Source organism: Acomys minous (genome assembly GCF_964271855.1).
Source record: "Acomys minous genome assembly, chromosome: 13".
Classification (NCBI taxonomy): domain Eukaryota; kingdom Metazoa; phylum Chordata; class Mammalia; order Rodentia; family Muridae; genus Acomys; species Acomys minous.
The window spans coordinates 26,932,332-26,958,135 of NC_140495.1; the positions used below are offsets into that span (position 1 = coordinate 26,932,332).

General features: G+C 37.2%; 1 protein-coding gene across 2 annotated transcripts in view; it reads right to left on the reverse strand.

The window, feature by feature from the left end:
- Positions 1-25,804, reverse strand: part of ATR (ATR checkpoint kinase) — a 101,191-nt gene that overhangs the window by 36,223 nt on the left and 39,164 nt on the right. For both annotated transcript variants that reach the window (XM_084751732.1, XM_084751733.1), the window contains 9 exons: positions 24,734-24,940; positions 22,817-22,930; positions 18,790-18,905; positions 14,500-14,620; positions 13,004-13,141; positions 11,961-12,153; positions 9,631-9,809; positions 6,277-6,441; positions 5,076-5,167 (listed from right to left, as the gene is read on the reverse strand). In XM_084751732.1, the coding sequence (XP_084607858.1) occupies positions 5,076-5,167; positions 6,277-6,441; positions 9,631-9,809; positions 11,961-12,153; positions 13,004-13,141; positions 14,500-14,620; positions 18,790-18,905; positions 22,817-22,930; positions 24,734-24,940 (1,325 nt within the window). The remainder of the gene's footprint in view (positions 1-5,075; positions 5,168-6,276; positions 6,442-9,630; positions 9,810-11,960; positions 12,154-13,003; positions 13,142-14,499; positions 14,621-18,789; positions 18,906-22,816; positions 22,931-24,733; positions 24,941-25,804) is intronic.

The window sequence follows — 25,804 nt, forward strand, 5'->3', positions numbered from 1 at the left end:
TTGGCCATCAACTCTGCCTGTGCCCAAGCTTTTGTATTTTTATAGGTTTAAATACTACTTACTTATTGCTCTCTGGAATTTATATTATATTTCATAGTTTGATACCAAAGAATTGCCCAAAACAACCAAGAAAATTTTATTCTTTTGTTGCTGAAGAACATTTTCCACTAAGGTTTAAACGCTTTTAAAAATTGAGCTGGGGCACATGCCTGTAATCCCAGCACTCGGGAGGCAGAGGCAGGCATATCTCTGTGAGTTTGAGGCCAGCCTGGTCTACAAAGCAAAGCCAAGACAGTCAAGACTACACAGAGAAACCTTGTCTCAGAAAAAAAATTTTTGAGCTGGGCAGGACGGCACACACCTTTAATCCCAGTACACACCTTTAATCCTAGCACTCAGGGAGGCAGGGACAGTTTTATCACTGTGAGTTTGAGTTTGGTCAGGAATATATAGTGAGACGCTGTTACAAAGAAAAACCCAACCAACCAAACAAAACTCCCCAAAGAAACCTATTTATTTACTCATATATTCATTCACCCATCCATCTATTTTGTGTGTATATGTATATATGTCACAGAGTACCCATCCTCACGGTCTGTCTACCTACCTACCTACTACCTATCCATTTTGTGTGCATCTGCATATGTGCCACAGGGCATCCATGAAGGTAAAAATATAAGTTGCTGGAGGCAGTTCTCTCCTTCTATCCTGTGGGTCACTGAGACTCAACCCAGCTCAGTGAAATTTGGCAGCAGATGCCTTAACCCCAATAAGCATTTTGCTGGCTCCATTAATTACTTCTGATACATATGTTTAAAAATGATATTTTGTGACAAAATGTATTATGGCATATATTAGAGGAGAGTTAATTCCCCAATAATAGCACAGTTCTTTATAAAATTATTTTTGTGTGTAACATAAACTAAGATCATGGAAGAAAGAATACAGAGAAAAGCACTTCTTAAAAACCTGGGAGTTTTGGTATGGGTCATGGTGTGGGAACTGGACAAGGGCTGGCTTCCCTGAGCAGAAGCCCTCTCCCTGCCCTACGCTTAGTCAGCTTGAAGTCAACTTCCCTGGGATCTAGACAAGGGGCTCACTTCCCTGAGATCCAAACAAAAGCTCACCTTATCAGATTAGGGCCAGCTTCCCCTTACCCAATTGTGTGGGAGACCCGCAGTGTAACAGCTACAGCAGATGAAAAATTTAAATAAAAGACCCTTTGCAGCTGGGCAGTGGTGGCGCACGCTTTTAATCCCAGCATTTGGGAGGCAGAGGCAGGTGGTTTGATGTGAGTTCAAGGCCAGCCTGGTCTACAAAGGGAGTCCAGGATAGTCAAGGCTACACAGAGAAACTCTGTCTCGAAAAACAAAAACAAAAACAAAAGAGTCCTCTTGCAGCATGACTCAAAGCTCCTCTGCCCTGTACCTTATCAATTAAGGCCAACTTCCCCTAAGCCCCTTACCCAATTATGTGATGCAAGGCTGGGAAAGTCCTGCTTGCGGTTTCTCCCTTTAAAAACCTTGTATTCTAAGGAATCAAGGCTGCCCACCTTCCTCAACCTCTGGGGAACAGACAGTCCTCGCTCTGGAGCAAGATCAATAAAAAAGACCCTGTGTACATTGCATCTGACTGATCTCTGGTAGTCTGTCAAGATTCGTGACTTGGGCATTACAATGGTCAGTTGGGGCCTGCCTAGGATACCCAATAGAAGGATTTAAGAAAGTTACTTACAACATGCGGGAAAAAAAAAATCAGCTGTCTAACTGTGTGTGTGTGTGTGTGTGTGTGTGTGTTTTCTTAATCTATTTTCAGTTATTTAGAAAATTTTGATTTGTAAAATCAGTAATAATCCCCTTCTCTCTCCCTCCCCCTCTGTCGCCCCTCCCCCAGTTTTGAAGACAGGGTTTCTCTGTGTATCCTTGGATGTACTAGACTTGCTTTGTAGACCAGGCTGGCCCCCAACTCAGAGATCAGCCTGCTTCTGTGTCCCTGAATGCTGGGATTACAGGCGTGCACCACCCGTGCCTGTCTTCTGTCTATCTCTTAAAAGGTGCTCTTATTTTGTTAGCAAGATGGTCCCAAATTCCTGGGCTTATTATGCCATTTTTTTTGTCTCAACCTCCTAAGGAACTGTAATACAGGTACAGGTACATGCTGTGGTCCTTGTTCTGTAGTTGTCAATTGACACAACTGATAACAAGGAACCTCTAATGAAGAATTGCCTTGTGGGCCATGTCTGTAGGGCATTTTCTTGATTATACTATGAGTGGGCCTGCTCAGCATAAGAAAGGTAGCTGAATGTGAGACTGATAGTAAGCTGGTAAACAGTGCTCCCCCATGGTCTCTTTTATTCTTTCTTGAAGCTCTGGCCTTGGCTGCCCTTGATGGACTATACCTGGTAAGCCAAAATAAAAACCCTCTCCTCTCCAAGTTGGTTTTGGTCAGTGTTTTATCATAGCACCAGAGAAACAAACTAGAATAGCCACCCATACCTAATTAATGGGCTATTTTCTTCTAAGGATTCTACTTAGAGGACAGTAGGATGAAAAGTGGTACTTTTGGTTATGACTGCATAGAAGCAGCTAGCCTTTCTTTTTTAAAATTATACAATTTGAATATTGGCTATAAGCTAGATTCTCCACAATATAGCATATAGCCAATATTCAAATTATATAATTAAAAAATGATGATTCCTTATCTAATAACATCACACAAAGGCACATATATAACCATATCATTAAAAAAACAATGAAAAAAATGAACAAAATAACAGAGACTGGGTTAGGATCAATATCCTTAAATGCCTTCCTTGGTTTTTTTAATAGTAAAACCACAAAATATTACAAATAACCTAGTAATTATTAGTTTTAAAGGTCTATAAATAAGGGCTGGGATTAAGCTCAATTGGTAGAGTGCCTGCCTTGCATGCACAATACCCTAAGTTCACATAAACCCATTATGGTGTTGCATAGTCATATTCCTAGAATTTGGGAGATGAAACCAGGAAGATCACAAGTTTAGGTAGTCTGAGGCTACACGGTGAACTTGAGACCAGCAGGGCTACATGAGACCTTGTTGAAAAACATCCCTTCCGCAAAGCCTAAATACACTAAGTATACTTTGATCTATAAATATTAGTGTTACCAAAACCAATGTAGAACAAGGCTAAGAGCAAGGTAACGAACATTTAAAATTTAAAAGTTTAACTGAAAATAATTTCAGAAGCGTAGCATCAAATGCCAAAGTATCAAGATTTCAGGATTAAGAATATAATTATTATTAGATTATCAGAAATGTGCCATCCCAAGTCTTATACCAAAAGTACAAATGGGAGGACTACTATTAGAGATTTATTAATATAAATTAAATAAATTGAATTGAATTAGTATAGGTTAAGTAGAGAAAAAGAACTGTTTAAATGCAAATAAAAATCCTCCACAAGGAAAATATGTATCCTTGTTGATCATTTTGCTTTACTATGATGTAGTATCCTTTCAATGAAGTGATCAAAGCTTTTTCACACCCCCAAGACTGCGATGTATTAGGTCCTAAACAGAAAACAAGAGAAATCTAATTTTACATTGTATATGTTAAAGAACTTCCTACACCAATTTGTGCTATGACTAAGTCCCCTGTCAAACTCCTGTAATCTCTTATTCATGGTGTCTCTCAATTTGCAGAAACACACTCACAGCATGCAGTAATCTCCCCACATCTGGGCAACTTCCCCATTACTTCATGAGTTCCACGGCGACTGAATGAGTGTGTCTGTCACAGACATAGTAGAATGAAGGTCCTTATTAATCACATATTTTAGTTGACAGAAAACTAGATAAGCTGCTTCAAAGTATCTAACTACAAACACAATCTGTATTCTCTCTAATGAATTGAGATCCATTCCTTGTGGCAAATCTGCCTGTCTAGAATAGCAGGGGCATGGGATATAGATTTCTTTTTTTCTTTCAGGGAAAGCATTTTCAAGAGCAGAGATAACTTAGTTTACTGGAAGAAATGGTCAACCTTCATCTTTGCCTCGAGCAAACATTTTTAGCTGGAGGAACGACACAATTTACCACAATACACCCATTTTTCTATAGGAAAAAAGACTCCATTCATAATTATAAATCTTTTAGTTGGATAAAATCAATTCTATATATAGAAATATTTCAAAAGATTACTCAAAGTTTTCTCCTGTCCCTCTACCTCCAGCAAAGCAAACAACTGGTGTTAATATGACAGTCAGAGCTCTAATGAATTTTGATGCCAGGGAAACGATCCCTATTAGTCATATCAGTGACAGGTGAACTCTGAACAATCCCTGCCTTTAAGAACAGTCTAATTTAGCTGGGTGTGGTAGCACATACCTTTGATCCCAGCACTAGAAAGGAGACAGGGACAGGTAGATCTGAGTTTGAGGCTAGTCTGAACTACAGAGCCAATTTCAGGACAGCCAGGGCTACAGAAACTATGCCTTGAAAAATAAGATAAAACAAAAAGAAGAATATAATCCAAGAATGACTCTAGACTCCACGGATAAAAGATAAGCTATTATCTGGGAGACGAAAAGATTAAAAAGTAGGAAAAGGGCTAGCAAGAGTGCTCAGTGGAGTATTTGCTTTGTAGGCTTGACACATGAGTTTAATCCCAGAACCAACATAAGGATGGAAGGAGAGAAGTGAAGTGACTCAACAAAATTGTCCTCTGACCTCCACACATGCATGCCTCTCCTATCAAGCCCTGTTCCTACAATAATTTTGGTACTATCTCCAATATCATAAAAGTATATAAAGCATTTCATTACTTTAGTGAACATAAAGCCATGTAATACACAAAACAAAAAGTCCCTCTCCAGAATAATAAAAGAAAACTAAGTATTTCTATTTTTATTTTTACTTTTTTAGCCTTTTTCTAAAACAGGGTTTCTCTGTGTAACATTAGCTGTCCTGGAACTCTTTGTAGACCAGGCTGGCCTCAAACTCACAGAGATATGCCTGCCTCTGTCTCCCAAGTGCTGAGATTAAAAGCATGTACCACCATGCCCGGCGGAAAGCTATTTGTTAATAAAACATTACCTGTTGGCATGTACTCCATTGACCTGAGTGATTACAGTCGACAGCTGACCAAGACCTAACATGGACTTCACTACACCATGATAATGAATGATCTAGAAATAAACAAAATTTAAGATAGTAATTTAATTTCAAATATATTTGAGAGATTAAGATTGTCCTAGTTTCCTATTTACTGCTTGTATGTGGTACCTTTCCTAGTTTAGCAACAATTTAGCTTAGCTATGTAGCAGCGCTCACTACCAATGTCCTAACATATTAAAAGTTACAGAAAAAAAATCTAAAAAGAATTTCAGATGGAATGTATCGTATTTTTCCATATTTGTTTTAATTTTTGGTTCAGATCAAATAGAGAACATAAAAGTATTCAATACTGTAAACATCTTGCTTCAAGATTATGTATCATAAGTCAAGAGATATAATGTTATTAATATATGTTTGGAGGGCTGGAAACATGGCTCAGAGGTTAAGAGCACTGACTGCTTTTACAGCTCCTGAGTTCAATTCTTAGCAACCATGTGGTGGCTCATAACCATCTATAATGTGATCTGATGTCCTCTTCTGGCCTGCAGGTGTACATGCAGGCAGGGTACTATATACATAATAAATAAATACATCTTTCATTTCTTTACCTTATATTGTTCAAGGACCCCTCAGTGAACAGTCCTACCCACAGTCAAGAGAGGTCTACCCATCAACTGAAGTAAGCAAGATAATCCCCCACAGTCATGCCTACATGCTCATGTCCCAGGTGATTCTAAATTCTGTTAAGGGGATAACTAACACCAGACATCATGACAAGATAGTTAGTTTATGGCCAGACTGAACTACATGACACCCTGACCCAAAAAGAAAAGGAAAAAAAAAGAAAAGAAGAGAAGAGAAAATAAAAAACAAAACCCCACCAAAAAACAAACAAACAAACAAACAAAAAAAAAAAAAAGAGAGAAGTAAATTTTAGAATGACTAGACGTACATATCTGTATAAATATACTCTATAATTAATTTGGGAGAGTTATTTTGTGTCTTTGTGTTTATTAGTTGTGTGGGGATACTAGAGTATGTTTGTGCATGTCTGTGGAGACAAGAGGTCACTCTGGGGTATTGTTCCTCAAGAGTTGCATACCTCCCCCACCCCACCCCAAGTAACATGTCAATGAATGTCAATTGTGAAACCAACTACCACCCCTGTTTAGCAGCTTACCTGGTCTGGTTCTAGCTGAATAGCCCTGTCATAACAGGCAGTGGCATCCCTCAGCAAGCCAATACTTTCATGTTCAAGGATCTGTTCCTTCAAAGATGGCTCTGCTTTCCTAAGTGCACTTACTCCAGCCACTCCATCTGGCTCATGCATAGCAGCATACAATTTCTTTGTTCACCATTAAGAACAAAAACAAAACATCAATCAAGTAAAAGAGAAAGAAAAAAAGGCAAAAGCATATGGAAACTGTATAAAAAGTTTTTACTGAAAATAAGGCTTATTATTTGTTTCCAGGCAGAATCACAGTAAAGTTACAATTTTCAGGCATCCTGTTACCTTGACACTTTTATTCCACTTAAATATAAATTGATGCTGGACATGGTGGCACATGCCTTTAATCCCAGCACTTGGGAGGCAGGGGCAGGGGGATTGCTGTGACTCCAAGGCCAGCCTGGTCTACAGAGTGAGTTCCAGGACAGCCAAGCAACTAACCAAACAAAAAACTGAGAAACAAAAAAAAAGCCCCAAAACCAAATTGGCATTAGTAACTATTATTGACCCTGAGGACTGTAGTGAACCACATATTCTGAAATTTTTTCTGAGTCCAAATAAAAATAATTTTCTGTGGAGTATAATTCACAGATAGTTTATTCTATTTCAAAGGTTTTTAAATTTTAAATAGACATCTTAACATACTGATATTTAGAAAACTCAACAAGCCCAAGTAACTCATAATTTGGCATGGCTAGGTATGGGGTATAAGAGTTGGACTTATCCTATTCTGTCAAATCTTCTCTAATTCATCACTTTCTTTTTTTAAAAAGATTTATGCATCTGTATTCAGTGTTATGCCTGCATGTACCCCTGCAGCCCAGAAGAGGGCACCAGATCACATTATGGATAGTTATGAGCCACCATGTGGTTGCTGGGAATTGAACTCAGAGCAGTCAGTGCTCTTAACCTCTGAGCCATCTCTCCAGCCCCATTACTTTCCTTTTCTGCCATTTATAGATAATCACTTTCAAACATGAATGCTTTCTTTTACAAACTAACTTTACTTTTGTTTTGGATTAAAGACATGTAGTACTATGCTTGGACCTAAGGTTTTCTTTACCTGAAACTTGCTCTATACCAGGCTGGCCTTGAACTCAAATTTGTTTGCCTGTCTCCTGGATTAAAGTTGTGTTTGTATTCCAGGCAGATCATAGAGACTTAGAAGATTTTTGGATGTGATCTCTTGCCAGAGCAGCCATGTTCTGAATTAACATTCATCTACAGAGCCCAAACTACCCTTGATGACTTTGAACTCATGATCATCTTGCCACTACTTCCCAAGTGCTGGGTTTACCAAATCTGGCTAAAATCAAGTCTTGATGAGAATAGAAAGGTTCATCAAAGTAACACGGAGGCCACTGATCTTTTTAGCAAGAATAATGCTAATGGGTATGCTGTCATACTACTATAATCTCTAAACTTGGGAGGTAGAGGCAGGAGGATCAGGAGTTAAAGGTCATCCCTGGCCACTTCATGAGTTAAGAGGCCAGTCTGGGCAGGGTTATTTGCATGAAACCCTGGCTGAAAAACCCAAACAAGCAAAATGTAAAAGTAAAGAGAGAAAAAGAAATCTTGGTTTTTTGTTTGTTTGTTTTTGAGACAGGGTTTCTCTGTGTAACAAAACTCTGGCTAACTGGAACTCAGTTTATAGACCAGGCTGGCCTTGTACTTAGAGAGATCCACTTGCCTCTGCATCAAGGGCCCTGGGATTAAAAGGCATTTACCACCATGCCTGGTGAGAAGTCGTTTAAGAAGAGGCAAAGTGAATAGGAGTTAAAGATGATAAATGCAAGGAAGATAGTTCTTTACAAAGCTATTAAAAGAAACAAGAAAGGAGACACATTAGAAAGAGAATGTAAGATCAACGGGGTTAGTAAAGAAGATATAATTCCGAATTATATAAAAGTTAAGTAAAACGTATCTATATACTCTATATACTTTGGGTCAAGAAGAAAAATTAACGATACTATAGAAGAAAGGAAGTTTTGAAGGAGTAAAACTCTAGAAATCAAGAACACAGTACAATGATGGATTCTGACAAGAAGGTGTCTTCCCCAGGAATAAAAGAATAAAAGAAAAACTGCTGCAGATTTGGTTTCTACTTTCCTAATGATGAAGCCAGACCATTAGTTAAGACTGAGGTAGAAATGACAAAATAAAGAGAGGGTATGAAATACTCATCCTTGAAGAGAGAAAAAGTGGTTTTACTAGAGAAAAAGAGAAGAACTTAAAACTGGAACCAACTATGAAAATTATTCTGTAAATTCTCTCTAGCAGTTTCTGTCTGTTTCCATGTACACACACCACGGAAAGCCAGATGGGTGAGTGACACAGGCTTGGCATTTTTCATTCTGAAGAAAAACCCATGCTTGTGAACTCACAGGGGGAACACATACAAGGAGGGGGTAAAATTTAGCCATACATTTTTGGTTTGTTTGTTTGTTTTGTTTTTTAAATTAAGATATGAATGCCCAAGCCGGCAGACAACTCTCCTGCGTCAGCCTCCTGAATACTGAGATTATAGCTGTGATCTACCATGCTATGCCTGGTAGATTTGTTTGTTTATTTGTGGTGCTGGAATCAATCGCACATAAGAACTTGCACATGCTAGGTAAGTTAACCCTGAACTGCACACTAAGCTGATTTCCCAGCTTTGCCACATTTTGCAGACTGGCAAAACCCAACATTTTGGATCTTATTAATTCCTCTGTCTTAGTCCCATGTACTTTCTCTTTCATATTATTTTATAAATCTTTGTTTCTTCAGCATTCTTACATCTCCCTGTTCACTCATGCCAAACTAAGGCCAATTGTCTCCCAAGGACAATGGTCACGCCTAGAATCATAGCCCTTTATACTCCTCCTCCATAGCATTAGTCAAGACATCATAATACTGCCCCAGCACATGCTCTCTAAGGTTCTCTATGACACAGTGTCTTTCCTTTACGGTCTCTAAATGTCATTCCAAAACTGACATTTTACTGTTTGCAAACATGATGTTCTTTCCCAGCTCCATGGAAATGCCTCTAATAGCTATCATTACTTTAGACATCAAAGCCATGAAGTCATTCCTCACTTCCCTACTCTCATCTCAAGGACAAGTGCCTTTCTTCAGGACAAATGCACCAACACCTTAGATATTATACCAAATTCATCTCAATCTCTTCCCACTACCAGTAAGCATCTAAAGTATTACAAATATTTAGTACCTCACAGTGTCTTGAAATGGTCAATAAAAAGAACAATGTCACCATAAATGACCGACAATGTTACTTTTATTAAATATACTATATTAATTTCAAACCTGTAGAAATCCAAGATGTTTTTGAATATTTTGCTTCTTTTCTGTAATAAATGATTCAAAGTGCATTACGGCTCGTGTGTATGCTTTGGAGCGAAAGGAAGCTACGGCCAAAGTATCCTGGGGTATGAGGTCTAGAAAACGAGTTACACTTTGATAGTCTTCAAAATTCACATTTGATACTAAATTAAAAGAATTAAAAAAAAGAGTAGTTAAGAACTGATAAAATAAACATTTAAGACATGAAGTATCTAACTCTAATTTTTTCATTAAATAATACAAATGCATTAAGGGCTAATATTTTAGCCTTAATGAAGAATAAGATGACTGCTCAAAGGCTCTTGCTCCAATTCTATCATTATTATTAACTTAACTGTGGACACTATTCAACTCATTGAACTGGAGTCTCATCTGTTAAAAGGAAACTATGTTTAATTTGTAAAAAGATATGAAGATGAGGTAAGAGAAATAAAATTATTTATTACTAATGACTACAAAATACGGATAAGATGCAATTATTTAGTAAGGAAAATGCAGAATTATGGAATAGGCCTGCTTTTTATTTTAAAGTTTAAATGCTTTTTGTCTTCCCTCCCCCAGTGCAGAGGACTAAGTTTTGGCCTTTGTTCATGCTAAATAAAATTCTTTGAGCTATTTTTATTCCTTGCTTCCAAGTATTAGTCTTAAAAGACAGAATTTTAATTGCGGTGTCAATGAAAATAATAGCCAAGTTAGTACTTGCTTGTTTTTGTTTTTGTTTTTTGAGACAGGGTTTTTCTGTAACAGCCCTGGCTACCCTGGAACTCGATTTGCAGACCAGGCTGGCCTTAAACTCACAGCGATCCACCTGCCGCTGCCTCCCGAGTGTTGGGATTAGAGGCGTGCACTACCATGTCTGGCTGAGTGCTTTTAACAGTAAGGTTTTTACAAACAGAACTAGGAACAAATGCGGAACGGCTACTTAATCACACCCTATAGAAAGCATTCCTGCAAACAGGTAATTATTTGAAAATATAGAAAAATTTGTAAAATAATGACCTATTGTGCTTAACAGACATATGGATAAAAAGAGGGAGTGGCTCACAAACTGACAATTTTGTAAGTGAAAGTCTCTTTAGTAACTATCAGGTTGTCAATTTTTAAAATTAGCCCAAAAACCTAGCAAGAAAAATGTGATAACCCTGGGAATGGCTGAGAGAGAAATAGCAACAACAGGACTGCAACCTTTTGAGTACTGCAAGAGCAACAAAAAGTGGTTCAAAACCATGAAGAATATTCATTACTGTGTGATCAATATAATTCTTGTCAATAAATGATTATAGCACAGGGGCCAATTGGTAGGGGGACTCTTAAGAGATTCATTTAACTCTAAAAGACTTTTTGGTCTTATTAGTGAAACTGTAATATCACAAAAACAGAGTTACAGAACAGTAGCTCTAACACTGTCATAGCACAACTGTGTGCTCAGGTGACTGGAGATTCTGCTGGGTAACAGACACTATTGAACCCAGGAAAATAAACTGAAGGAAAAAAAAAACTCTTCTTTAACACTAAAAACTTAAATGTGAAAATGACACACACAAACAAATACACTGAGGCACGAGGAGCAAATGAGCTAAGAGTAAGGAGGAGCACAAGCGTAGTATCACTTCATCTATTCCATAGCTCACCGCTGACTCTCATATATGCCATCTTTTCAAACCCTTACAAAACTCTCCTGAGACCCCATTTTATATAAAGAAAAATTAGGTATGTATCTTGTCCATGGATTTAAGAGTAAGAACGTAAAATTGCAATTTCTTGTATTTTGTATTTTGTTTTTGCAGTACTGGAGGTAAAAACCTTAGGTCTCTAACATACTAGAAAAGCACTGTACCTCTGAGCTATACTCTGACCCTAAAGTAAGGTCATATACATTGTTTTTTCTCAGTGTGTATTATTACCAATTTAAAAAAGCATATGGGCTGGTTGTGTAGCTCAGTAGTAGAATGCTTACCTGTCATGTATAAGGCCTTGGGTTCCATCTCCAGTAGTACAAAAACAAACAAATGCATAAAACCAGACTTTTAAAAACTAGTGCTTAGCTGGCATGAAAAAGCACACCATTAATCCTAGCACTCAGGAGGCAGACACAAGCACATTTCTGAGTTTAAGACCAACCTGGTCTATATATTGAGTTGTAGGCCAGCTGGGGCTACAAATTGAGACATTGTCTTAAAAACAAACAAACAAAAATAAAACAACTAATGTTTAAATTTTAGAATTAACACAAGCACAAGTTAATTAGTGGATAGTACAAACAACAAAATATTCACATATTAAGTTGACCTTACCTCCTTTGGGCTTGTTTTGTGTAAGTTTCTCAGCATTCAATGCCTGAAATTTGTGCCTTGCCCACTGGCTGAGGTGGTCCAGCATAGAGAACACAGTCTGTGTACTCAGCTGGCACAAGTCGGATGCACTGTCCTGGGCACTGATGGCATGCTGATCGTCATGCTTTAGCACTGCCATAATTTCTGCATAAACCTAAATTATTCAGTTATAGTTAGTAATGTACCTACATGGTATCATTAATATTTGATATAAAAGACTAAACATTATACCAATAACTAAAAGAAACAGTAGATTAATAGTAATCTTTTCTATCTATAGCTGAGAAAGAAAAACTGGTAAGGAGTAGAGAGTTGATGGTTCAGCAGTTCAAAGTGCTTGCTGCTCATTCAGAGGCTGGGAGTTCAGAAGACACATGTGAGGCAGCTCACAACTGCCTATAACTCCAGCTCCAGGGGCTCTGACGCCCTCTTCTGATCTCCCTGGGCTCCTGAAGATACATGTGACACCCACCCACACATAAATAAAAAAATTTTAAGAAGATTGATTACAATTAATTTCAGAGTAAATAGATAATTATACTGATAATGATATTAGAGTTTATATTAAATATTTTTTTAAAGTTAGAAGACAAGATTTGGGTTTTCTGTTTTTGAGGCAGATCTCATGTCATACAGGTGACTTAATACATAGACTTCAGCTATGTAGCTGACGATGACTTCTAATCCCTGATGCTCCACTACTCTTCTTCTCAAGCGCTGGAGTTTATTATTGTGTATGTGTGTGAAAGCAAGTATGGGTACACGTGTGCCATGGTTTACATGTAAAGGCCAGGGGGCAACTTTCAGGGCTGGGCTCTCTTTTTCTACTGTAGAATCAGGATATTGAACTCAGGTCCTCAGTCTTGTGTGGTAAGCATCTTATCCACTGAGCCATCTTGCTAGTCCTTACTCGTGGCTTCTAATAGCGATATGTTAGAGAAATTAAGTTTCACATGTTCAGAACTTGTGTCACATGTCTGAAAACCAAATCAGTTAACTCTCACCTCTTGCTGATCTTCCTGATTACAACCCAACAAGACATACACTAGGATATGTGGAAGAAGATAGATGGTGACTTTGAAATCGTGCTTCATCATTATACTACAGCAGGTAAAGATTTTGCTGGCAAGATCATCTCGAACCTATAAACTCAAATGGTTTAAAAAAATTAGTAGTTTTACACATTGTTCTATTGATTAAATGTTAAAATGTAGCATGTGAGATTATTCATGAGTGAGCACGTATTCTCCATGCAGAGAAGGGCATACACTCAAGCAAGGAGAACTTCACATCACCCTTCTAACTGATCCCAAATGCCAGAACTGCTGAGACCGCTACAAGCAATGTAACACCAGCCGCTAGCTACGTTAGCATAAATGCCTCATCTTTTACATATTCTTTTCAATGTGTCATGTTTTGTTATAAATTACTTCCATGACTATAGTACATCTCACTTAGCCATTATTAAATGTAGTGTACTAATTCCATAGATGAAGTAACAAAAAATATATGCTGAGTCAGCACATTGAATATGTGGCTGGTACTATTAATAGTGTGCAATGACAAACTATTGGATAAAAAGAAAAGAAATAAAAACTAAGATAGTCAGGCACAAAAATTTCAGAACATGTACCACTTAAATCTATACAATTTTCAGCTTTCAATTTAAAGTTGTAAATTTCACAAGTATGATCTAATCTTCAACTTATTATAATTATTGAACTGTTAGAAAATGTTTTAAAGATTTTATAAATTATAATATCAAATTTTAACTTAAAAAGAATTAAATAGTTGGAGCTAGAAATAGTTAACTTAATAATATTCAACATTTTACTTATATTTTTGTGTGTTCATAAAAAAGTGAATGAAATGCTTTAAAATTGCCATTTAATACTTGTTATTTTAAAATACTAACAGAAATGTAAATTTAAAGCAAATGTTATAAATTTTAAACATTCCTTAAGCATTTTCTTAGAATGCACAGTATATTTTTGTTAGTTAGGCCTATACAAATTTTATATTAGGGAAACTTTACCAATATACCTTCATTCTTCTATGAAATTTCATTTAAAAATATTTTTATTTTAGGTAAAGATAGAGATATATCTTTTTATAAAAGTATTACTAAATATTATATATCTTGTTTACATAAAAATATAAAAACATAAAAATAAAAATATTACCTTTTAACTGTCAGCCTGCATACCCTCTTAAGTAGTGTAAGTTTGCAATATAAAATATAGATATAAAAAATGCTTTACAGTAAATTAATACTATAATTTATTTGATAAAAGAATTGACCTTCTACCCAGGAATTGCATTTAGTAAATTTTTAATTAAACAATTTAAAAATTGTTATTATTGGTAAACATTTTCTTCAAATTTTTCAATCATATCAATATTTTACTTCTGTTATATATGCTATAACTTAGGTCTATATGTTCTGGATTCCTCTAGAACTTCTGATTTAGTTAATAAATTCTGAACTAGGTTCTCTTACCTTTGTTATAAGATAACCTGCCCAAGATGATGACCATTCTGCAAAGTTATTACCTAATTTACTTAAGTAAATTGGCTTCTTTACTTCTGACCAATCTGTTGACTTCTGGGAACTCTTATATCTGTAATTTTGAAAATTTATTTAAAATATGTGTTTAGAAATATTGTAAAGAAAGCATATATGCACCTCTTCACTGAGAACAGGTACTGCATTATATTTGCTGAATTCTGGTGAAATTCTACTATCTGTCTTAGGGGTGGAGTAGGAGGCCATCACATTCTCCTCAGGTACACCTTAGGACCTGAGTATGTCTCTCCCTCAGATCCTTCCAATCTCAGTCAAGTTCAAATTGCTCAGTTACATTATCTTCCATTATTCCTCATTTTAGGCATCCATCAAACTTACTGATTAATTGACATTAATTGACAATTTCAACGCACTACTATATTCTTTCTTCAAGTTTTATATCATGACTGACTTCAATTTTGGCTGCACCACTTAATCAAATGCTAAATTCTAAAGAATTTCCCCCTTCACGCAAATTATAAGGGCTCCTCAAATATCTGTACCATGTCTACTGGCACTTTTGTCCAATGATCTCATCTCTTGTACTTCTGACTTCACATAAGATAAAAGGAAACTATCACTATTTCTCAAAATCTAACCTGTAAACCCAGCTGGTGTCTAGCTTTCCTTACTAAAATTCTCCCAGTAGTCCAATATCACTTTCCATTGTATCTTCAGCATTAAATTTTCTTAAACATATTCAAACGGCTCTCATCTCAAAACTAACTAGCTGTAGGATTTTCTGAAAAGCCTAGATTCTTCTAGAATCATCATGCACATTCAAGAATTGATAAATATAATCTTTGCCTTATTCTCAAGGTCTCCAGCAAAAACAACACTTTTTACTATATTCCATGTTTTAGAAAATGAGAAATCCCACAAACTCAAATATAACACTAAAACAGGAGAAAAACTTTTATGTGAAAACATTTTTATGATACTAAATTGCTTATGTGAATTTGGTTGAAAAAATTAATGAGTTGAGCTACAAGCCAGATTTTGCCTAGTCACATTTTATGTTTTCTGCACAAATTAGTTCTACTGAAACTTTGTTTTTTGAGACAGGGTTTCTCTGTGTAGCCTTGGCTGTCCTGGACTTGCACTGTAGACCAGGCTGGCCTTGAACTCACAGGGATCCACCTGCCTCTGCTCCTCAGTACTGGGATTAAAGGCGTGCGCCAACACCACCCGGCTCTGCCGAAACTTTTAACTCTATTCGATTTACTTGGTTCTAAACACTGAGTCTTCTAGATACAGGCATCATCTATGCTTGGGGTTTAGAATCTGCATAGAAAAAGCTCAACAGTATCCCATCTGAGGAAGCCCCTTTAATCTTAGTTACAAAAGTATCATATCATGGGCTAGTGTGGTGGCTCAGCAGGTAAATGTACTTGTGGCCAAGTTAAATGACTTGAGTTTGCTTCCCAGAACCAACATGGTTAGAAGGAAAGAGTCAACTCCTACAAGTTGTCTCTGACTTCCATGTGTGCCATAGCATGTACACGTACACACACACACACACACACACACACACACACACACACACACACGCACTCTAATATAAAATATGTTAAATAAAAAGTATCATATATGAATTCTATTACTGTCCTAAGGTCACTCTTGTACACAGCTACTTAAAAGTGGGCAAAAATGTGGGCTTCTACTTTTTGTGTGTGCCTATGAGTATGTGTTCTGGTGCAAATGTGCATGTGGAAGTCAGTGGATAACCTTGGATGCCTTCTCAGATGTAGTCCATCTTTTCTTCTAAGACTTGAGTCAGGGTCTATAGCTTGCCAAGTAGGCTGGGCTGGCTAGCTGGCCACCCCCAGGATCCCTATGTCTGCCTTCCCAGTACTAGGACTACAATAATGCACCACTACAACTTTGTCTTTTTACGTGGACTCTGAGGATTAATCTCATGTTTTATAACCCAAAAACAAAAAATTTACAACTGAGCTATCTCCCAGCCTGACTTCCACTTCCCAATAAGTAAAAGCAGCCACCTCATAAACTGCCTCCCCAATCCAAGAAATGTATTCAACAAGCTGATATTGATTAGACATTCATTACTGAATATCAGCTAAATTCCAGGCAATCTACTCTGTTCATACTTTATCTCTTATATTATTAATAATGATCAATATGAAATGAGTAAAATTATCCATTCTCAAAATGAAAAGCATGAAGCCAAGCAGGGTGGTACATGTCTCCAATTCTAGCACTTGGGAGGCAGATGCAGGAGGAGCTCAAGTTTCAGGCAAATCTGGGTTAAGTAGAAAGACTTTTTTTTTTTTAAAGAAACATTTATTTAAGAAAAACAAACAGCGAGCAAAGTGGCTCACACCTATAACCCCAACATTGAAGAGGCTAACAGAGAAAGACTGTCACAAATTCAAGATCAGCCTGGGGTACAGAGTGAGTTTTAGGACACTCTAGTTATAGAGTGAGACTGTCTCAAAAACAACCAACCAAACAGAAGAAACAAATAAACAAATGCCAATAAAAACCCAGAAATTGAGCTTTGTTAAATAGTTTTATCAAGACTTCAGAGCTAGCAAATAAAGGGCTAAGACTCAGATTTAGGTATCCATGACTTCAAAGGCTATGAACGTTCTAGTAAATTGTAAGAAGTCTTACATATACAAATGTGCTAAAATACAGACTAAAGAAGTGGAGGGGCTGGGTACAGTAGCTCCCACCTGTAATGCTAACACTAAGAAGGCTGAGGGATAAGACTGTGAGGATGAGGCCGGATGGGTAACAAAGCATGCTCTGGACAGCTTGAAGAATTTAGAGAGACCCTGTTAAAAAGGAAAGTGGGGGAGATAGAGAGAGAGAATGAAGAGAGCAAAATGTGAAATCCTCAAAAAAGAAAAGACAAATTTTAGTTTTAGACTCCATAGCCATACCTTTACTACTACTGGTCACAAGAAATACAATGCTTTCAAAAGGTTTGTTAATGTAAAAATGTTATCCAGCATAAAAAATGAAAACTTTAGTGTTCTTATAAGAAATTTCAGTAGAAGTGTAGGTGGTACTTGAATAAGGCTCAAAGAAATTTCTCCAAAGTCATGTATCTAATAATCACATGGCCCAAAGTGCCTAAAATTAAAAGCCTCCAGTTAAAAAAAATCTAAAATTTATAATTAATAATTACTCCTATCAAAGTTGTTTAAACTGAAGAAATATTAGAAAACATATTTTTAAAGTAGAGAGAGAAAAGATCATCATGATGAAAAATCAAGAATGATAAAAATCTGTAATTGGGTTTTTGGAATACTTCTAAACATTAATTTCTTGATTTAAAACTTTGAAAAAGTATCAGCTCAGGGCCAGAGAGATGGCTCAGTATTTTACTTACAAACGCAAGTTTATGAAGACATGAGTTCAGATGTCTAGCACCCATATAAAATTGTGCAACTGAAGTCACAGTATAAGAGAGGAAGAGCTGACTGGATCCCGGGGGCTTGCTGGCCAGGCTACGTGATAAGCTACAAGTCCAGTGAGAGACCCTGTCTCAAACAAATAAAGGGGGAAGTGACTGAGGAGGACCTGACATCATCCTCTAGCCTCCTCACATACAAACGCAAGTACATCCTCATACACACATGCACACACACGATGAACACAAACGTATCAACTCATACTCAATGTAGATATTTCAAAGTACCAGTGACAGCTGAACTGAAATAAAATCCTTTTAACTTCAATGAATTGGTCTTAAATACTTAAAGTTACAGAATTTAACCAAATGGAGCAGACTTCTCATTTTAAATGAGTATAAGAATAAATCACAATAAAAACACACATAAAGAATAATTAAAACACCCTTTATTGTTATATGTTTGTATGGTGAATGCATGTGTACGCAGGTATGTGTGCAGGACAGAGGCCAATGTTGGGTGTTTTCTTAAATAGCTCTCCAACGTTTAGTTTTTGAGACAAATTCACTTGGCTGTGCCAGGTGACCTATGGGTTTCACGAGTTTGCCTGTCTCTGGTTTCGCTTCCCACTGCTGATGGGTTTCAAGCACATGTTGCTAGGTTTGGCTTTTTTATGGGTTCAGGGATCTCAACTCCCATCCTCATGCTTACACAGTAGGCACCTTATTGACTGAGACTCCCAGCCTCTAAGAATATTTTTGATGTTGAAAACTCTATGAAGGTATATTAAATTAAATTTTTTTTAAAGTTTTGTGACAATAATCTAAATGAATAGACATACCTAGTATTGAGATGAGGTTCTAATATTTCCCGGACATGCTCAGGAAATCTCTTCCACAGCTGGTAACCTGGGCCATTGCTCTGTATCTCTCTACAGTCATAGATAGAAAGTAATTCCTACAAACACACATTTTACATTTGTAAGTCTACAGTGAAACACATAAATGAAATCTTTTAAGATTCCAAATTTTTTTAGGACATGTATTTCAATGATCCAAACCATTAAGGTACTGTACTTGGGGTCACAATGCTATGGCAACACTTGATTATGAAGCCACTTCATGTAAAAATCGTCTCTAAAACATAAATTTAAGAACTATTTTGAAGCTGGGTGGTGGTAACACAAACTTTTAATCCCAGCATTCAGGAGACAGAGGTAGGCACATCTGAATTCGAGGCCAGCCTGGTCTACAGAGTGAGTTCTAAGACAGTTACACAGAGAAACCCTGTCTTGAAAACAAAACAAAACCAAGCAAGCAAACAACCACACACTATTTTGAGACAAAAAGAACTTTCTACATTCAAAAAATTACAGTACTTAGAATGTTTCTTTTGGTGCTAAGGATTGATCTTATACACACAAAGTATGTACTCTGCAACTGAGATACAAACCCAGGCCCTGACCCTGAGATTCCGATTTCTTTAGAGTTATAATAAAAGTAGCTAAAAGTCCCAAAGAGTGCATGAACTCAAGACACCTTAACTTCTAGATATAAAATAGCAAGTTTAAAATTTCCCCAAACAGGACTCAAATGTTAAAAACCAGTTCATAGCTAGGTGTGGTAGGACACACATGTAACCCCAGCATTAGGGACAGTGAGACACAAGGATCTTCACAAGTTCCAGGCCATAGGTTTGAGACCATGGGCTACACAGGAAATTCCAGGCCAGCCTGGTCTACACTGTGAGTCAGTGTCTTGAAACAAACAATTAAAAAACCTATTTATTATAATAATTTATTATTAAATTAAAAGTAAGAATAATTTATTATTCAAGTTCAGAGACTGAATGTTTCGATTTTTATTCCTGTAAAGAACAAAACAAAAGCACGGCTGGGCATTGTGGTCATGCCTGTAATCCTAGCACTCAGGAAGCTGAATTGGGATTTAGAATTTAAGGCAAGAATGATATGACATATGTAATTAGAGCCTTTCTGAAAAAGCTGAGAGGGAGTGGGAAAGGGAGAGACAGAAGGGGAAAGAGGGAGAAATGGAGAGGGATTGGGGGAACAGGAAAGAGGAGAGAGAGAGAGAGAGAGAGAGAGAGAGAGAGAGAGAGAGAGATTTTGAGATTTTGAGATTATTTGTTTTGAAACTTTTGTTTTGTTTTTCTAGACAGGGTTTCTCTGTGTAGCCTTGACAGACGGGGCTGGCCTTGAACTCACAGAGATCCACGTGCCTTTGCCTCTCCGAGTGCTGGGATTACAAGTGTACATCACCTTACTCAGCTGACTTTGATGTTTTTAAGCAACACAAAAACCAACAATCAAACAATATGCTTATAGTTACAGGCTATTTCAAATTCTATAGAGAAAACAAAAATTAAGAGACCTCCCAAACTTCCATTCCTAGAATCTATGCCGGTCTGGCAATACTAGTTACTTGTGCTCAGATAGCCTGCTTTCTTGTTGTTATTACAATGAACTGGTTTTTTGTGTGCGTTAAATTTCATTATTTTATTTTATGTGTATAGGTGTTTTGTCTGATATATATCTGTGTACCACAAGAATGCCTAGTATTTATAGAGGCCAGAGAAAGGCAGTGGATCCCCTGGAACTGGAATTACAGACAGTTGTGAGCTGTCACATGGGTGCTGAGGTTCAAACTCAAGACATCTGAGAAAGTAGCCACTGCTTTTAAGATGGGCCACTAGCCCCAAGGGATTATTTTTCAGGGGTTTTGTTGTTCTCTTGAGGCAAGGTTTCATGTATCTCAGGATGACCTCAAATAAACTATTTGAGGATGATGCTGAACTTGTTATCATCTTACCTTTATCTCCTCAGTGCTAGGATCATAGACATGAGCCAGCACGCCAAGGTATGCTGTAGATCCACCTTGGCTTTACACATGGTAGGTAAGCACACTGCCAACAGAACTACATCCTCAGCTCCTATTTTTTTTAATGAAGCTAAGCTTTCTCCTTCTGCACTGCATTCCACGTCTCTTCACCTGCTTACAATATTGCATCAGGACTGAGGGTGTAGCTCAGTGGTAGACTGTATACTTAGCATTCACATCCCATACCAAAAAAATAAAACAAAAGATTTTACCAATTTGCTTCTACATTATCACTGTCTCCTTTCTGATGACCTGTTCCCAGGCAATATATCAATACTGTTTTTGTTTTGTTTTTTTTCCCCTTCTAACTTTACTGCTATTTATATGCCCAGCTTTTCTCCCATTCTTCTCTTTTGCTTAATAGCAAAATCCCTCAAGATCTGGGTTTTTGTTTTTTTTCTCTCTCTCTCTTCCTATAAATTCTTTGTAAACGTTTGAAGCTGATCTTGTCAAGGTCAACAGTTGCCTCTTTTTCTATGTAGTCAGTGGGCAGTTTTCAATTCTTAAGTTACAGCTGTAATCAGCATTTAATACAGATCATAAAGATAAGACTTCTCCAAGCTTTCACCTTCTAGAACACCACATTCTCCTAATATCACTGGCAGCTCTTTGTTTTGGCTACTTGTTTGTTTGTTTGTTTGTTTGTTGTGTCTTTATCTATTCTGTAACTTCTCATCCCAGGACCCCAGACTGGAAGACCCCCTTTCCTTCTCTGATATAGTCTTGATAAGCTGGCCTCAAATACCTTAGCTGTAAAGCAACCCCCTTATGCATCCTGAGAACAGATCTAAATGTCTAACAAAACAACCAACACCTCCCCCAAGAGGGGAGGGGCAGGCAGAGAATAGCTACACAGGCTCCTGAAACCAAAATAACTAACTTAAAACTCTTACAAAAGGCAGGGCTGTTGGTTCTCACACTGGATACATGTTCTATGAATCTCTTTTTATATTTGACTTTATTTATATTTTGAGTGACGCTTTCACTATGTATCCCAGGCTGTCCTGGAACTCTTTAGGTAGATGAGGCTAGTCTTAAACTCAGAGATCTGTCTGTCTCTGCTTCCTGGGTACTGAGATTAAAAGCATTTACTTTTATTTAAAAATTTAAAATGTGTGGGATATTCCAAGACAAGACCTCGCTATATAAACCAGGCTGCTATGCAAGTAGGCTAGTCTCAGATTTGTGGTGATCCTCCTGTTCCTGTCTCTCCAATGCTCAAATTGCTGGTGTGCACCATTATTTCTGGCTCCACGCCCAAGTCTTAAGACATGTTTTATAAATGCAGTAGAACAACCTACATGCTTTAAGCATATTCTTTTTTTGTTTTTTGTTTTGTTTTTTGGTTTTTCGAGACAGAGTTTCTCTGTGTAGCCTTGACTGTCCTGGACTTGCTTTGTAGACCAGGCTGACCTCAAACTCACAGAGATCCACCTGCCTCTGTCTCCCAAGTGCTGGAATTAAAGGTGTGTGCCACCACTGCCTGGCTTAAGCATATTTCTTAAGTACACTGTAGCACATTCATATTGAGTATTGCAAAGGATAAACTAGATATATCGTACTGACACAGAAAATTACCCAACAGGACATTAAACACAAGAAAATCAGGTTGAAGATCATGAATAATATTTCACATTATGTAGCATAAAAGACATTTTGTATTTGTATAGGTACTTGTAATATGTTAAATACTTTAAATACACACACACATACATACTTTTTAAAATTTATTTTTAGGTTTACAACAATGGGTTTCACTATGGCATTTTCATATTTATGAGTCATTATATTTTGTTCTTATTTATTCAAGAAAATATACTTCTTTGTTCTCTAAAATATTTAATTTGAATCTGTATTACTTAGGTTATAAAGATGGTAGCAAAGTATTTTACAAGTATGGAATTTATAGCTTTCTTACCAGCATTCAACACTGTAAAGTCAGTAATGGCAATTACATGCAAGCATGCTTACCTGAATAGCATAAGCAGCTGAATCTTGTGCTCGGCTGTTATCAGCATATGCAAGATAAGCTCTTGTTAGCTCCATCAGCAATCCATAGGCAAAGCTTAAATCTTCTACTCCAGTCTTAATAAAAGAAAAAAATTAATAATTCAATAACTGACACATAAATTTTATTTCGGTGTTACTGTGGTACCGACAGTGAACTTAGAAATAGAAAAGGAGAGTGAAGCTCAAACTAAGTGTTTTTTTCTTTTCTTTTATTATAATTTATTCACATTATATCCCATTGTTATCCCCTTGCTCTTATCTTCCAGTTCCCACCCTCCCTCTCTCCCTCTTCTGCCCTCTTCCTCTCCCTTAGATTTCTGATGGCGGGTGGCCTCCTCCCCATGGGTTGATCACAGTCTATCAGGTCCCACAGGGTAGCCTGCATCCCTTTCCTCTGTGTGCCCCCAAGGCCGCTCCGCCAAGGGGCAGTGATCAAATCACTGGCACCAGAGATCATGTCAGAGACAGTCTCCTCTCTCCTCCTTCCCCATACACATGGAGCATGACCTGCCTATCAGCTACATCTGAACAGGGGCCTAGGTACTCTGCATGCATTGTCCTTGGTTGGTGCATCAGTTTGTGCAGGAATCCTAGGTCCAGATCCGCTGGCCTTGGTGTTCTTGTGGAGCTCCTGACCCCTCTGAGTCCTTATGGCTAAAATATAACTCAGAGCTAAGAAGTCAAATGATGTATCTTCTTAGCATGTTATGAAACTATATCAAAATCATTCAACTTTTGAATAGTTAGGCCAGTTTGCACTGTTTGTGTTTTAATAGGCAGAAAGCAAACTGTAGGGCCCCAAGATGGATGGCTCGGTGGGTAAAGGTACTTGCAGTGTGCACCAGGTGAGCTCAATCTCAGAACCTGTCTAAATGTGGAAGTAAACTAATTTCTCAATGTTGTTTTCTAACCTCCATCTGTGTATGCAATGGCTGGTGCACGGACACACGCACGCGCACACACACATGCACACACGCACACACACACACACACACACACAACTTAAAAAGCAAATTGTATACATAGCAGTTCTTAAACCACATTCTGTAAATTCTAAGAGTTGCTTTATAGAATATAGTTACACCATTGTAATTTCAACATTTTTTTTTTCTACCAGATTCACCAGGTACACTGACACATCAAACTTTTCATTTTTGATTGATCTCAGTGGGAAAGCACTTGCCTAGTAGCAAGGCCCTGAGTTCAAGCCCTAGCACTGAAAACAAACAAACAAACCCCCCACATATGCAAAACCCAACAAAAAGTACAAACTGATTATTCTACATGGATTTCCTTAAAATATACATATTACTAGACTATCCGGAGAGACTATTTTTATGGGAACACTAGCAATTATGCAGAAGTGTTAATGTTTAGATAACTTAACTAGGTCTATCATAATTATCTATCATAATTAGATTACTAAGCTTTCCCCCCCAAGAACAGAACACATTAGATGGGGCTTAAACTATTGCTTTTGGCTAAATAATTCCATGACAGTATTTAGTTAGTAATAAAAGCTACTTAAACTATTTGATTGTATAAATGGAATATATAAAACTCAATTCAAGGGCAAGAGAGATTGCTCAGCAGTTAAGAGCATGGGCTGCTCTTGCTGAGGACCTGTGTTCAAGTTCCAGCACCAACATGGGAGTTCACAATTGTCTTCAATTCCAGTTCCAGGGGATGCAATGCCCTCTTCTGGCCTCTGTGGACACCAGGCAGGCATGGAGTGAAGATCGATCGATCTATCTATCTATCTATCTATCTATCTATCTATCTATCTATCTATCTCCAGCTAAAATCCTCATAACACAGGGGAAAAAATAAAACAACTTAAACAGAAAAATATTATCACTCAAAATTACCACTGCTTACCACAAAGGTAAAATCTTTTCCTTGAGTTTCTGTTGTTGAGAAATCTAGTCGTCCTGGATCAATTGCCCCCAATTCTCCTAAACATTCTCCACACAATAAACGAGCTTGAGAGTTGGCATCCTGGCAGCCTTTCAAAATTACTGTCACCAGCTGTGAGATAACAGGCTCCACTGTTTCACTATCAGTTGCATATTTTATCAGTTTTTCCTAAAATAAAAGTAGGAAGTTTATTTAGAACTCTTAGAGCATTTTTTTCTAGACTAGAGAGCTTAAAAATATTGATATAGACAAAATTAAATTATTTTATCTTCAATCTTTTCAATTGCTTTGGTGACTTTATATAATGTATCTCACAATATGCTTTGCAGCAGTATGTGCTTTTAGCTGCTAAGCCATCTTTCTTGCCCAAGAATTATCTTTGAGGTAGTATCATTTAGTACTTGTTTTCTATTAAGCCTATACCTAGTTTACCAGCTTTAAATGGTATATAATGATGCACTATATTTTTACTTCTACTGTGCATGAAACAATTACTGAGTTTATCTATTAGAATGGGTAATATTCATAGAGCTCTGCCTCTTGCCCAAGTATTATTTTGTCTTAGATTTACAATTAAATCAGTTATATATATGAATAGTAATTATCAGTCTTTTTTACAAAACCTACTTTGTCATCTAGACTAAATAAAACAGATCCTCAAATGCATGTCTTAGAAGGGCTCACTTGTAACAATAGTATTTCTTCAGTTCTTGTATATTTTAAAACTGTGTTCAGTTTAATACTCAATAAGCACAGCTTGATTTTTTTTTTTTTTAAAGCCAATCTTTAGGCCCCTATCAATCTAGTTTCCTTGCCCTTGTCAGTGAATGTAAAAGGGGTAGGGGGGCTACAGAGATGGCTCAACAGTTAAGAGTACTTGCTACTCCTACAAAAGACCTGGGTTCAGTTCCCAGCCCTCACATGGCAGCTCACCACCATCCACAGCTGCAGTTCCAGTTCTGAACTGTGCTGGCACCAAGCATCATGTGGTACACACACATATACATGCAGGCAAGAAATTCATAGATAGAA